Here is a 15816-nt window from a genome sequence, read left to right as displayed (position 1 = left end):
TATTAGTGATACGTGGCTTAGCTCAGATGGCGCAGCTGTTTTAATCGAATCTGCACCTCCGGATTACAGTTTTATTCGTGCAGATCGCCAAGGAAAGAGAGATGGCGGACTAGCAAACATTTACTCAAGCAGGTTAAAATGTAAAGATGTCAGTTTTGGTAAATTCAAGTCCTTTGAGTATCTCGCCGTTGTTATCCATGGAGATTCTCACGTTCTACTATTATCCGTGTATAGACCTCCTAAATTCAACGTGTCTTTCTTTGAGGAATTCTCTGACTTGATGTCAATCTTAATTACGAACTATGACGCACTCTTAATAGTCGGCGACTTTAATTTTCATATAGATAATCAGTGTGACCAAAAAGTAAAAGAATTTATGAACCTCCTGGACTCTTTTGATTTGAGTAAGCTCGTTAATCAGCGTACACATAAAGCAGGTCATACGTTAGACTTAGTGATTACTAAAGGACTAAAAGTTGATATAAAGCAGGTCATTGATACGGGTCTATCAGACCATTTTGTTCTACTTTTTAATATAGAAATAATGATAAAAAACACTCATGAGAAGCATATTGTTAAAAAACGCTTCTTTGACTCATCAGCAGCTTTAAAACTTACAAACATTCTAAGCAATAAGTCCGTTTATAGTGCCAACTATAATAGCGAGGAGAATGTAAATAGTAAGGTGGAAAGATTTAATACTAAAGTGAGAGCTGCTGTTGACATAGTTGCACCTGAAAAGACAGTTAAAAAATTTTCTAGCATTGTTATACCATGGAAGACCCAAAGAGTGTCTGATTTAAAGAGAACATGCCGTAGAGCTGAGCGTAAATGGAGGAAGACTAAACTAACTATCCACTATGAAATATTAAAAGTTAAAATAACAGAATACAATAACACAGTCCATCTTGAGAGGCGCTGCTATTTCTCTAAGATTATAAATAACAATGCTAGTAATCCCAGAGTCTTATTTTCGACAATTGATCGTCTGTTAAACCCAAGTAACTCAAAGGAATGCCTCCTAAGTACTTCCAGTAAAACATGTGAGGCTATCGTTGTATTTTGCAATCAAAAAATTAATGATATTAGAAAAAACATAGTATATCTCCCCAATACTAAGGATCCTCCTAAACCCCAGTACTCCATTATAAACAAATTAAGCTCTTTCACTAGGATAGATTTACCTGATTTACATAAAATAATTTCTCAAATGAAACCCTCCACCTGCGTCCTTGACCCAATACCAACAAATTTTTTCAAAGAAGTATCGGGCGTGCTAATTGATAATGTTCTTGACATAGTAAATTCGTCATTAGATACGGGGGTCTTCCCAGACTGTCTTAAGACTGCGGTAGTTAAACCGCTACTTAAGAAAAATAATCTCGATCCCTCTGCTCTTGAAAATTATAGACAATCTCTAACCTGCCTTTCTTAAGTAAAATTCTAGAGAAGACAGTCATTATACAGTTAAATGAGCACCTCAATAAACATGCTATTCTTGATAAATTTCAGTCAGGTTTTAGAACAAATCACAGCACAGAAACTGCACTCGTTAAAGTAGTAAATGACTTGCGGGTAAATGCAGACAGAGGCCATTTATCTGTTCTCATCCTCTTAGATCTGAGTGCCGCATTTGACACCATTGATCATAATATTCTTAGAAATCGCCTTAGTCAATGGGTGGGCCTCTCTGGCAGTGTCTTAAATTGGTTTGAATCCTACCTGGCAGGGAGAAAATTCTTTGTTAGTTGTGGTAATTACAACTCAAAGACACATGATATCCTATATGGTGTTCCACAAGGCTCTATCCTGGGTCCGCTGCTCTTCTCAATCTACATGCTTCCATTAGGTCAGATTATCTCGGGGCACAACGTGAGCTACCACAGCTATGCTGATGACACACAACTGTATTTATCAATAGCACCTGATAACCCCCATTCTCTTGATTCACTAACACAATGTCTAACTTGTATCTCAGACTGGATGAATAGTAACTTTCTCAAATTAAATAAAGAGAAAACCGAAATCTTAGTGATTGGCAATAATGGATACAATGAGGCTATTAGAAATAAACTGGATGCATTAGGATTAAAAGTCAAATCGGAGGTAAAAAGCTTAGGGGTAACCGTTGACTGTAATCTAAATTTTAAATCGCATATTAATCAGATCACTAGGACAGCATTTTTTCACTTAAGAAACATAGCAAAAGTTAGACCTCTTATATCATCGAAAGATGCAGAGAAATTAGTTCATGCGTTTGTTTTCAGTCGGCTAGATTACTGTAACGCACTCCTCTCAGGACTACCCAAAAAAGACATCAATCGTTTGCAACTCGTGCAGAATGCAGCTGCTAGAATACTTACCAGGAAAAGAAAATCCGAGCACATCTCTCCAGTTTTGATGTCACTACACTGGTTACCTGTGTCTTTCAGAATTGACTTTGATTACATCTTGCCTGAAGAAGGGGCCTGAGTTGCCTCGAAAGCTTGCATATTGTAATCTTTCTAGTTAGCCAATAAAAGGTGTCATTTTGCTTGGCTTTTCTCTACATTCATAATGGCTAACACGGTACAACACCCTAGTACTACAGAATTGACTTTAAAATTCTGCTTATGGTTTATAAAGCCTTATATAATCTCGCTCCATCTTATATATCGGAATGTCTGACATCTTATATTCCAAATTGCAACCTCAGATCCTCAACTGAGTGTCTCCTTAGAATTCCAAGAGCAAAACTTAAAAGAAGTGGTGAGGCGGGTGGCCTTCTGCTGTTATGCACCTAAAATCTGGAATAGCCTGCCAGTAGGAATTCGCCAGGCTAATACAGTGGAGCACTTTAAAAAACTACTGAAAACACATTATTTTAACATGGCCTTCTCATAACTTCACTGTAATTTAATCCTGATACTCTGTATATCTAATTCATTATAATAACTATTCATTCAAAATCTGTACTAACCCCTACTCTCTCTTCTGTTTCCTTTTCCGGTGTCCTGTTGGTGGTGGCCACCATCTACCCAAAGCACCATGATGTTCCAACAATGATGGATGGATTAAAAGCCAGAAGTCTGTATGACCATCAGCATCAAGTGACTCCGTGAGAACCCTAACTACAAAGAAGACTATTTCATTTATGTTAGGTAGAATGCCCAGGGGGGACTGGGTGGTCTCGTGGCCTGGAGCCCCTACAGATTTTATTTTTTTCTCCAGCCGTCTGGAGTTTTTTTTTTTTGTTTTTTCTGTCCACCCTGGCCATCGGACCTTACTCCTTTTTATGTTAACTAATGTTGTCTTATTTTAATTTTGTATTTTGTCTTTTATTTTTCTATTCTTGATTATGTAAAGCACTTTGAGCTACTTTTTGTATGAACATGTGCTATATAAATAAATGTTGTTGTTGTTGTCTCCACTCAGTGCCAGGAGCACAGCACATACTTGCTGCATGTATTCCTCCGTGGTGTCAGAATAGAAGACCACGTCATCTAAACAGGCAGCGCTATAGGTATTGTGGGGTCATAGCACTCTATCCACCAGATACTGGAAGGTCGTTTGTGCCCCATGTAATCCAAATAGGAGAGCACAATTCTGTAGATGCCCGCTAGGGGCACTAAATGCATTCTTCTCCTTTCTTGATTCGACTAAAACAATTTGCCAGGACCCTGTTGTCATGTCAAGAGTGGTTACATTTTTTTCAGTCAATCGAGAAATTCATCCAGATGAGCATCAAATTTTTAAACTTGATTAAGTCGGCTGAAATCATTGCAAAAAAAACAGCTTTTGCTGTGGGACCAGAATGGTGGGGCTAGACCAGGAGCTAGAAGTCTGGTCTATGACACTGAGATGTAATATTCACCTCATCTCAAGTTCAACTTGCATTGATTGTACCTCCGGGTGTTGATGTGTGTGTTCTCAGGCCATAACCCCTGGTTCATTGATGATATCACACATAATCATGGATGTTCTTCCAGGCTGCTAATTTATCTTTTCTGGGACAGACAAGATGGCTGCTTCGAGGATTTGTTGTTGTTTGGGCATCAGATTTGTACAGAGCAAAATAGGAACGAGATTGTCCAAAGTAGGGTTTGGGTTCTCTGTCCTTTCACAACGTTTAATTTAATGTGGTATACTTGTTCTGCTGGTCCACGGTTTGGTTGTTAAACCAAATAACTGACCAGCCCCTTCCTGTCCTTAAGCACAGCTGTACGTGGGGGAGAGCTTGTAGCAAGGTTCGAGTTCCAGCCGCCTCAAGAAGGATGACAGATATAAAAAAGGCTCTTCCTTACCGGAGACCAAACTCTTACAGTCGTTGTCCTTCCAGAACCTTTGATGAGGTGCGCTACTTCTTTGGCCTTTATTCCATGAGGCAGATATGTCTTCTTTACATTCGATGGCTCTGATCAGCCAATACCTTTATGCTTCTGTCACATGTTCAAGTCTTAGCCCCGCCCATTCACCTGAACTAATTAAAATATATTTGCATGTTGAGAACTTGAAAATGAAAATGTAAAGTGGAAAATGAAAACTCAGTGAGCAGCAGGTGGCGCCAGTGCTCATTTGCATTTCACTTTTCATTTTTGCAGCTTCATTTCTGAAAGTGAAGTTTCAAATGCTGTTATCTCAGTTTATTTTTAATTTTTACAGCATTTTTGTGTGCTGTCTGTGAAAATGAAATTGCAAAAGAGAGATTGCATTTTCATTTTGTAATTTTAACTTTCATCTCCATTTTTGCCTCCCATAATAAAGCAGGCCCTGTGACAGAAGCGGCAATGTCCTCCACTGTAACCCTGCAGCTCATCTCATCATGTAGGACTGAAGCCTCTTGAACGTCCAACTCTGCTAGAAGTTGTGCTTGGACACACTGACACAAAGAGACCCCCAGGCACACGATGACTAAAGCCTTTAAAGACGCTCAGCACATTCTGATCTGCTCAGTGTTGTTGGGCTCTCCAGCTGAGCTCTTCATGTCCGACTTCTCTGACTAAGAGGACCTGAAGACTCTCTGTGGTGAGGAGGATCAGCCAAGAAATAAAGTGAGAGCCGGTAAGTCCACCACTAAGGCTGAGTGTGTAAAGTGGACATTGAGTGCTGGTTCAGCAGTCGGCTTTATATTTGAGGAGCCGCGTGTCACTTTGTGTCACATTTGGAGCACACAGTTTTGTAAATGAGTGGACAGTGAATGGAGCTGAGGTAGCAAAGGCCTTCTTAACTGTGGCCATTTTCTCTTTCTATTCAGGTACTGAAGCTTCAGTTTTCACCCTGCAGTCTTCTGAGTGGTGAGGAGTTTGTACGCGTGAGTTTGTGATCTTATTGATTTGAACATCCGCACGAGTATCTTTGACACCTCATGTCCCCTGCTGGTGTGACCGTGTGTGTGTATAAGGGGGTCACACAAGTGCTGGCCCACTTTCATTCATCTTTCTCCTTTTTTCTTTGGTTCTGTGCTCTTGTTGTTTTCCAGTCTTTTCTTCCTCTAGTTCACTCACTCTCTTATTTCTCTTTTTCTAATTCACTTTCCTCTGTGCCTAAGACACCACATTTTACTGTAAATAAGAGAATAAAAGATGAGAATGGGAGTTCTGGAGTGAGGCAATAAGGCCTGATGGGTAAAAATTAGAAACAAAGTACATAAAACAAGAAAACAAAATACTGAGAGAACAAAAGAGTATAAAATAAAGAAAGGTTTAGGACGAATTGTGAATATCCTGGGCCACTTAGCCAGAGCCCTGACTGTAGAAGAGAAACTGGTGGGCATTGACCCCCCAAACAGCTGTAGATGTATGACCTCTACATATGGATATGGACGCTGGAGTACTGACCAGAAATTGGGGTATGCAGTGATGGCGGAGCCCCCACGTCAGGAGCACCAGTGGTAAGCGGTGTGGAGTGTGTGGAGTCGAATATTCCAACATGGCAGATTTCACTTGGAATCAGACTGAGCAGACGCTTTTATACGCCGGACACCTCAGTAACTGACGACTTCCTAGTAGGCTTTAGAAACTTAATAGCCGGGTTTCCAAGTGTTACCCACTAGAGAAAGTTTAAAGGAGTAAAGGTGAAAAGGAATTTCAGACATTATTACCCTTAACGCTGCTGCATTTAGAACAGAACTGTTCTTATTAACTTCATTAAAGTAAAAATAAAATACATGGACAAGAATCAAAACGTGTAAGGCAAGTGTGCTCAGTGTCACTCCACAGTCTCACCCGGCATGCTGCTGTTTCTCTGTCCCTGTTCTCTGACCCCAAAGAGCAGACGTGCAGTGCACCACAATAAATAAATAATCCACAATACAATGCAGAGCTTGTGGACAGTAAAAACACTGAGAGACAAGTTCAAAAGCCCAGGCTAAATCCACGCAGGTATCGGCTTCTGCTCCATTTCTTCATGTCCAGCACATCTCTGTCCACCCGTCTAGCCAGTTCCCCCCATCAGCCCTTCTCAGATGGCAGAGACCCTCTTCAGCTATCTGTCCAGGTGCCTTTTCTCCAACGGCCTGCAGAATGTCAATGGAGAACAGCTGAGCTGACAATAACGAGCAATCCGCTCGCCTCCCAACCAACATCCTGCACCAACACCACCTCATTGCGGAGCTCACACTCCCCACATGCACCGTCACGGACCCCCTCTCACTACAGAGAGGTGCTGTCTCTGTCTTCTGAGGACCACCTGGTGCTGGCCACAATACACATCTGATACAATGGAGTAACATTACCAGACGTCCAGCTCTGTTCCTAACGTTTGTCTCTTCAGATGTCCTCTTTTCGCTCTCAGGGTTCTCTTTAAATCTCCTCGTTTGTCTGACCGACTCTCTGTCTGTGCCTGTCTCTCCTCTGACAGACGATGGCCGAAGCCGAGCTGTTTGGATTACAGAACGAGATCACCTGCTTTATCTGTCAGGAGACCCTGAGTGACCCCGTCTCAATCCTCTGTGGTCACAGTTTCTGTCTGAAGTGCCTCAATGACTACTGGGATCAAAGCCATGAGTGCAGCTGTCCTGAGTGCAGAAGGACCTTCACAACGAGGCCTGAACTTCACAGAAACACCGTGCTGAATGAACTCGTCAAGAAAATAAAGAAGCCGAGACTCAGTCCTTATCCATCTCAGAATTATGCCGGCCCTGGAGACGTGGAGTGTGACGCCTGTACTGGAATGAAGTTCAAAGCGGTGAAGTCCTGTCTCACCTGCATGGCCTCCTACTGTCCGACTCACCTGCAGCCCCACTTTGAAATAGCAGCCTGGAAGGACCACAAGCTGACTGATCCAGATGGAAATCTGAAGGTGGAGCTCTGTGTGAAACATCAGAAGAGGCTGGAAATATTTTGTAAAAATGAGGAGACGTATATCTGCATGATGTGTGCATTGACTGAACATGAAGGCCACAAAAAGGTCGAGCTGGAGATGGAAAAAGCAGAAAAACAGGTGAGTGGGGTTTAGTATTTAATGAAAAAAATTAAATCTGAAGAGTTAAAGGATTTCTAAAATTCAATAAAGACATCTGGGCATCCATCTGAGGAGAAAAAATGTCTATGATGGTAGAGAGCTGGAGTCTATCCTGGTGAAACTGGACACAAGACATGATGTGTCTGATGGTGGCGTTCATCATTAGAGTCTTTATTTACCCAGGAACACTCGGAGTGGAGAGAAATGTGTGTGTGATGACAAATTGGAGCTTTCCATATTATAACTGTGGATGTGGCTGACACCTTCATAGAGAGAGAGAATGAAAGACACTACTGATAGATAGATAGATAGATAGATAGATAGATAGATAGATAGATAGATAGATAGATAGATAGATAGATAGATAGATAGATAGATAGGGATGGAGGGAGGAATGGATGGATGGATTGATGGATGTGAAAGGCGCTATATGATAGATCGGTATGTAGGTCAGTAGCACTTCATGTGTTCCAATTGGAAATTTAGCTTTTAGATGAGCTCAAGAAATTTAGAAATCTAACACAACAGAAATAAGCCTTACAAACAGACACAAGAATTACAAAAATAATGAACAGGCTAATGATGAGAGTGCGGTCCCGTTTCGGTACTACAGATGTCTGTTACTGTTGGTATGAAGGAGCCCCTTGACACACTTGTGTTGAAGATTTTGTAGGCTGAAAGTCCTCAGTGTTGGTGTGTCAGAGAGAGGATGTGCAGCATTGTTCATTATGGCACTCAGCTTTGTCTTCATTCCCACCTTCTTTACGCCCTCCAGGGGTCCAGAGTGCGCCCCATAACTGAGCCTGCCTCCTTAATGTGAGACACAAGTGCCACTGGTCTGTAGTCTTTTGATGAAGAGGCGTTTGCCATCTTTGGAACAGGGACAATGCAGGATGTTTTCCACAGCAGTGGCACTTTCTGGATCCTTAGGGACAAACTGATCAGGTCTAAGAGTCCGTCTTTATGTGTTGTTGTGGATTGTATCCAGCCATGTTGAATTTCTAAAAGACAGTTACTTCAGTATGTCATGTAATGTTTGCCTGAATGTTTTCCTTTTGGGTCTTTGCTTGGTATTTTGCCTTTTGGTCAGCATATTTTTATGTGTTATGTTTAGGATGTAAATATATTTCTGATGTTTTGGTATTAACTCTTTATCTTTACTGTCTTTTTATTTGATTTAGTTTCTCCAGCACTTCTGATTTATAATTTTTTATTTGCCGTTGTCGTCTTGTATGCTCCTCTTTTCATCTCCTGCTCATTCAGCATTTTTATGACTACACAGATTTGAGCTTCATGTTAAACTTTCTAAACTCCTCAGTCTAACTTGGACTAGCATGTGGCACAGACGGCCTTTCTGTTAAGACCACCTTGACTGTTCTGCCCCTAATCTTAGCTCCTTGCTCTTCACACTGTTCTTGCACCGCTGCCTACCTGCCAATACTATTACCACTTGTTCAGTCAAAGATAATGAAACGTGGATCCATCAACATTCTGATCAGCAGCCCATCCACTTGTCCAAGTTGGACATCCACCTCTGAAACAAGACGACAACACCCATGACCCGTCAGTGGAGCACACGTGTGTGTCATTGTACCCCGTTGTAGCACACGGACACATGGGGTCCACCGCTGTAGAATGGTTTATCAAATGTCCTTCAGCTTCACTGAGCTCTCCTCCTCCTGCTCATCTCTAGCAGGCTCTCTTATCCCTCGGCGTTCCCTTCATGACCAACTTGTATACCATTGGCTGATTTGCACCTTTGGCTGTAGCCCCCCGCCAGCTTGTCTTGCAGGTCCTGCTCATCTTTATTGAGTGTCTCAGTTGCCTGTTTAGTCCTCAGTGCTTTCTGAGCGTCACTTTGTCCATCGCTGGTAATCGAGGCTGAATGTGGTCCTCTTTCATGACCTAAAGCAGCCCACCATGTAGCCATTTGTTTCCTCATCACTGAAATTTGAGTTAATTAACTTTCAGTTGTCTTCTTGTTTCTTGAATTCCATTTTAAAAGTTGTTCATTTTCTCTGAGCTTCAGGTTTAATGTGTTTTACTTTTTTATGTTTCCACTTGTTACTCATTTGATTTATTGTCAGGTTTATCTGAGCTCAGTACATTCATCTTCAGATGGAACGTGAAAGTGAATTCTGATAAGACCAAGCGTGTCCTCTTGTGTGTCCAAACAGAAAGAGCTGGAGGTGACATGGAGTGAAATCAGGAGGAGACTTGAGGAGAGAGAGAAGACCCTGAAGGAGACAAAGAAGGCAGAGGAGCAGATGAAGGTGAGTGGAATTACGATGACACTTCATATCAAAGACAATAGAAATAAACTGAAAACAGAAGAGCTGGCAATGGATGTGTAGGGACAGGAAAATGAGTTTGGACAGAAGACGTTTCATTGTGCCCTTCATGGCATGTCACTGTCCTCCATGGTTAATTCATTTATGATTCAGATGGTATGACCCCAATATCCTTTGGGTTTTCATTCACACTTTTATTCAAACTGTAGCCTGGTATTGATGTTCTGAAGGAGATCAGTGGACACAATGTTTCTTTTTGGCCTTTCTTGTTCGTTTTTCGTTTTTTGCTTGTAGTGTGATGTAACAGAATTAACTAGCAAACTGTCTCTGTACTTTAACACCTTCCTTATTCTTCTGATGTCTTCTCTGAGGTGTTCTGGTGCCAGTCGTGTGCGCTTATTATGTAATACACGGTATGAATCAATCCTTCAGCCTTTATAATATGAAGAACTAGCACTTCTACTGGTACTGTCTGCCTACAATAAACCAGTTTCTCCATTACACTCGGTCCCCTCCAAGACCTGAGCTCTTGAACCTGAAATGGACAGCCATCATGGAGCCACCCTCTGACGAGAATGAAAAAAGAAAAGATGGGAACTAAAATGTGACAGTAACAAATGTCATTGGGTATTAAAAATGGGACACAACATAGCAAACAGATTTAATAAATATGTAAAATAACCAATAGAATACAAATATAAAGATAGATATTGAAAGTGTAGTAGAGCAAAGTCATCAGAAGTGAACAATAATAGGAGCGTCAATTCAATTCTTTTAGGCGGATTTTTTCTTCTTTTCTTTTCTTTTCTCCCAGGGCTGAATATTTTTACTAAAAACTCCGTTTTCTAAAAGCACACAATGCAATGGTCTCACTCATCGATGAACAAAAAATATTCCAAATGCCACTGTGTTTTATGTTGTATGAGTCTCTTTTCTATGTGACGTCACATACAAATCACAGACCTGTCACATGGTGTAGTCCTGCAAAGTATGACATCGTTCAAAGCAGAGAACTGCGGGCATTGCCACACATTCACTGCTGCCAATATGTCTTGCCCTGGTGCCTCTGTTTCAGTTGTCTGTTGCCTCATCCAATGCCCGCTTTGTGATGTTCTTCCTCTCTTTGCAGTAGGCACTGTGATGTACTCTGCCAGCAAGGCGTCGACCACATTCTTACAAAATCAGCTGTAGTCATGGTGTTGTCACCGCCTGCCTGCTTGAACAGCATATATCCATTGGTCAGTGCCACCTCACGCCCGTGATGATACACAGCGTGGTACCATTTGGTGGACTTGTGCCTGAATCTGATCAAGTGAATCAACTCCTGCCATGTTTTTAATTGTGCTCCTCTATTGCAACTGGCTTGTCCAGCTTCCTGCCTTCTGGCTTCCCCGTTCATGAATCACTTTCTCACACGTGAGAACCTTGTAAATGGCGGAGCACAAGAACAGGAGTTTTTAATAGAAATCAGTGAGTGTTTTTAACATGGCATGTTAAAGCACCAACGTGCGGTGAAGCTTGTCTGGATTTAGTATTCTGTATAATCAAAACAGAATTGAGGGAGTAGAGCTGATTGGACCACTAGGGTCACGTGACCATAATATAATACAGTTCTCAGAGGTTTGTAAATTTCGAGAAGATGCAGCAAAGACTAAGGAAGATGGACTGGGATAAGCATTTAAGTGTGGAGACAGTCGAGGAGCAGTGGAAGAGGTTTAAAAATGTTATATGTGTAATGCAGGACAGGTACATACCTAAATTTGGAATTAATAGGAAATGAAAGAAAACTCTACAGTAGGTTAGTGAAGAGTTAAAAAAGAAGCTGCAAAGTAATAAACAACTGCATAAGACATACAAGACTAATAACTCCAAAGTGAATCGTAGATGATCGTTGATGTGTGAAGTTCAAGTCACAGGAGGTTCTGCTCAAGCTTTATAACACACTGGTGAGGCCTCATCTGGAGTCCTGGGTGCAGTTTTGGTCTCCATGCTACGAAAAGGACATAACAGCACTAGAGAAGGTCCAGAGAAGAGCGACGAGACTGATTGAGGGCTACAGGGGATGAGTTAGGAGGAAAGATTAAAAGAGCTGAGCCTTTACAGTTTAAGCAAATGAAGATTAAGAGGTGACCTGACTGAAGTGTTTAAAATTATGAAGGGAATTAGTCCAGTAGATCGAGACGGTGACTTTAAAATGAGTTCATCAAAAACACAGGGACTCAATTTGAAACTTGTGAAGGGTAAATTTCACACAAACATTAGGAAGATTTTCTTTACACAAAGAATGACAGGCACTTGGAATAAGAGACCAGGTAGTGTGGTAGACAGTAAGACTTTAGGACTTTCAAAACTCGACTTGATGTGTTTTTAGAAGGATTAAGTGGATAGGACTGGCGAGCTTTTTTGGGCTGAATGGCCTGTTGTCATCTAGATTGTTCTAATGTTCTAAAATGTGAACTATAGTGAGAAAAGTAACTCATTTGACGTTGTGCCACGCCACTGCCACCTTGTTTTCTGCCTGCATAAAAACTGGATTGTCACTTTGTTTCATTTTCAGCCTGCCTGGCTTCAGTTCTGCAGCCATATTTCTCCTGTTCACCCTCACTGTGCCACATCCTCCAGTTTCCTTGGTCTGTAATCTCATGAACAATTCTGGAGACAAGTAGAAACTGTCCTTTTGCACTAAAATAATATTTCATTACATTTATATAGCACTTTTCTCAGTACTCAAAGCGCTATCCACACAGGGAGGAACCGGGAAGCAAACACACAATCTTCCACAGTCTCCTTACTGCAAAGCTGCAGCAGCACTACCATTGCATCACCTGTGAGGACTACACTACATGTGTCCATAACCATCTAGCAGCTCCTGTACACCGTGACTTGTCAATGGAGGGTCAGTTTTTGATAAGGAGTATTTTCTTCTGCATGTCATGATTTTCGGACTGAAGCCAGTGCTTCCTTCTGCCAACACAAAATCTTTTATTCCATTATTTGTGGGTTTGTCCAGCATATACTGACGGATAAAAGGCACCCCTTGTATTTTATCATCAATTCATCCACAGACAAATCACGGCCAGGCTGATAATGTTGTTTACATGTGTACAGGTCTAGAAGAGGCTGAACTTTATGCATGGAGTTATACCCTGACTCACCTCACAGGATTTGCTTCTGGTTGTCACAGAAATGAATAAAACTGCAGAAGCATGTACCTGTCACTCAACACAACTGTCCAAAGTCAACAGGGGACAGAACACATTTGGACCAGCGCTCCCTAAAATTGCAGTGCCAGTCCAGTCCCGTCTCTGTTTGCAATGCCACATAGCCCTTTATCTCGTCTTTTGTTGTGAGCTTCTACCTTGAAAAATGAGAATACGGTGCAAGCTCAGCAGGGGAATCAAAAAATTGCCCGGCGCACCTCTTTGTCTCGTTAAAAGACAGCTTCAGGAAAGAACAGCCTGAAGTAGTCCAGCGGCTGGTAATTGGTTGTGTCCACTAGTAAGCTGTGCCATCTTGTGAAGTCTGGTAGCCAGCTTGCCTCCCACAGATGGATGTGTGGGTATTCCTCTCAGAGGAGCCTTGCCAGAGGTGCATCAGCTTCTCAAATGAGCCCTTGGGCGATTAGCTGATGTTAGTACCTCACTCTCCTGCTCGATATCCTGATCCCTCGTATCAAAATCAGAGTCGGAAAAGTCAGACTCAGCGATAATGTGCAAAATGTTGTCCACTGGGTATTTTGCTTTGTGTAACTGCTTCACTCTCTAGCGTGATGTCGATGATATTTTTGCCAATGTCTTCTCTTCAATGCTCTCACACACACACAGATTAGACGTCAAGTCAATGAGTCTAACGTTCCTCCTAGCAAAGAGAGACCACCTATAACGTAATGGTGAGTTTTATTGACGTTTACAGCTGATTATCACCCTCTACCCCTGGATATCAAGTTTTGATGACATCAGTTCATTTAAAGCTGTTGGCTGAACCGTGTTGATCTTAAAGATCCACTTGGCCTCTTGACGTTAGAGAAGACTATCCATGTCACTGCATGGTGAGCTGGTTTGGTAATCTCTAGCACCGTACATTTCAAATCTGTAATGGTGTGTTGGACTTTTATAAAAAGCATGCAGTGTTCTGTAGAGCATCTCCTAATACTACATTTGTGTTCAGGAACTGTGGTGTGTGAGGGTCCCACCTAAAGTAATGGACAGGGGCACAGAAGTACATAGAACACCCGTTTGGAACTGCAGTTTGAATTATGGTTTAAAGTGAGGAGGTGATGGGGTCACCTTAAAGGACATTTGTGAAACAAGTGCAACATAAGATAGAAATAATGTCCAGGGTGCAAGGGCTGAAGAATATCTTACTGAAGTGTGGAAAAAGACGTCAGGAGATAACTTACTAAGAAATCACTAAAAAAAAAAACACAATTAAAACCCAATAGCAGAGCACAACTACTACACACCACTCTCTGGTCCATAAGGTCTCCTTTACTTCTACACACCTACTGTCCAACACACAAGCTTTTCTTTACAATTCCCGGACTTGTTCTTCTTCTGCTCTCCAGCTCTGCTCCAGCTGAGTGTTGTCCTACTTCACTCCCAGCTCCAGCGTACCCAGCACAGCAGGAGAGGCTCTTTTTAAAGCTGAACTCTCGAGTATTTCCAGCAGGTGGCAGGTGTACTCCAGAAGCACTTCTGGGTCAGACAAAGGACTCAAAGCACAGTGGACTTTTCACCCAAAACCTCACTCTAGCAGCTCCAACAGACTTCAACATGGCTGCCTGTTCAGAGTACTTATCCCATTCAGCCCTAGGAGTGCCCAAAGGGGAGCACTGGCAGTGGGATGCTGCCACCTGGCAAACTGAGAGAACATTTTTCCCTGGGAGACAATCTCTTAGTGCCCTTCCATTCTAGTTTTCTGTTTAAGTAAAGGACCATCTGGCACGGTGGCACAGTGGGTAGCGCTGCTGCCTCACAGTTTGGGGACCTGGGTTTGCTTCCTGGGTCCTTCCTGTGTGGAGTTTGCATGTTCTCCCCGTGTCTGAGTGGGTTTCCTCTCACAGTCCAAAGACATGCAGGTTTGGTGGATTGGCAATTGTAAATTGTGCCTGGTGTGTTTATGTGTGTCCTGCGGTGGGTTGGCACCCTGCCCAGGATTGGTTCCTGCCTTGTTCCCTGGGATTGCCTCCAGCAGACCCCCGTGACCCTGTGTTTGGATTCAGCAGGTTGGAAAATGGATGGATGGATAACGGACCATCATCCACCCAGAGGTGATACCAGCTCATCTAAATCATCCTTTACAACATCTAAGTACCAACAGAAGTGCCTTGTGACTGGTAATTCTTATTAGGTAACTTAATTCTGTGTCTTTTTTCCTTCCAACCAGATCTCTGTGGAAAATGAGTTGGAAGAACACGAGATGAGCTTCACTGATCTGATTTGCTGTATTGAAGAAACCCAGAAGAAATTGATTGAGAAGATCAGAGAACAAGAAAAGACAGAAATGGAGAAGATTGAAGGAGTCAGGGAGCAACTGGAGAAGGAGATCGAGGAGCTGAAGAGGAAAGATGCTGAGTTGAGGGAGCTGTCAGAGACCAAGGACAACAACTGCTTCCTACAGGTGAGGTGACACTTCATTGGGTATCTGATCAGATTGGGGTGTGTGGGGCCTGAGAACATTTAGAGAGAAATTCAAAAGACCTGAGGAGTTTGTATAACATGACAAGAGTGGACCATTCAGCCCAGTGCAGATCATCTTTTCATATTCACCTAATATTTCTAATACGCCTGTTTACAAAAGTGTTTGAGTTGCTGCTTCCACCTACACCAGAGGATAATTTGTCCGTTGTCTGTACAGTTCTTGGTGTGGAGAACTACATTTGAATGAAATGTATGCCTAACTACTTCTTTTTAAATACAACCTCTAATAAAAGGTGACACCAACTACCTTCATATGTTTAAACACTTCTGTCAGGTCACATCCTCATGTCTCTGCCCTTAAACTGGTAAGATTCAAGTCCTTCAGCGTTTTCTCACAACTCAGACCCCACAGTCCAGGCTCGTCACTCTTCTCTCCATTCTGTCTT

At 42.2% G+C, this 15816-nt stretch overlaps 1 protein-coding gene across 1 annotated transcript in view; it reads left to right on the top strand.

Annotated features, from left to right (window-relative positions):
* Positions 1 to 4939: 4939 nt before the first annotated feature.
* The window catches only part of LOC114644451 (tripartite motif-containing protein 16-like), a 193397-nt gene continuing 182520 nt past the window's right edge, over positions 4940 to 15816 (top strand). The window contains exons 1-3 of the mRNA XM_051924791.1: positions 4940 to 5040; positions 5234 to 5290; positions 6838 to 7419. Of these exons, the coding sequence (XP_051780751.1) occupies positions 6841 to 7419 (579 nt within the window). The 5' untranslated portion in view covers positions 4940 to 5040; positions 5234 to 5290; positions 6838 to 6840. The remainder of the gene's footprint in view (positions 5041 to 5233; positions 5291 to 6837; positions 7420 to 15816) is intronic.

This window comes from Erpetoichthys calabaricus, chromosome 3 (assembly GCF_900747795.2).
Source record: "Erpetoichthys calabaricus chromosome 3, fErpCal1.3, whole genome shotgun sequence".
Lineage (NCBI taxonomy): Eukaryota > Metazoa > Chordata > Cladistia > Polypteriformes > Polypteridae > Erpetoichthys > Erpetoichthys calabaricus.
Note: the sequence above shows the minus strand (reverse complement) of the source record. Positions and strands in the feature narration are given on the sequence as shown.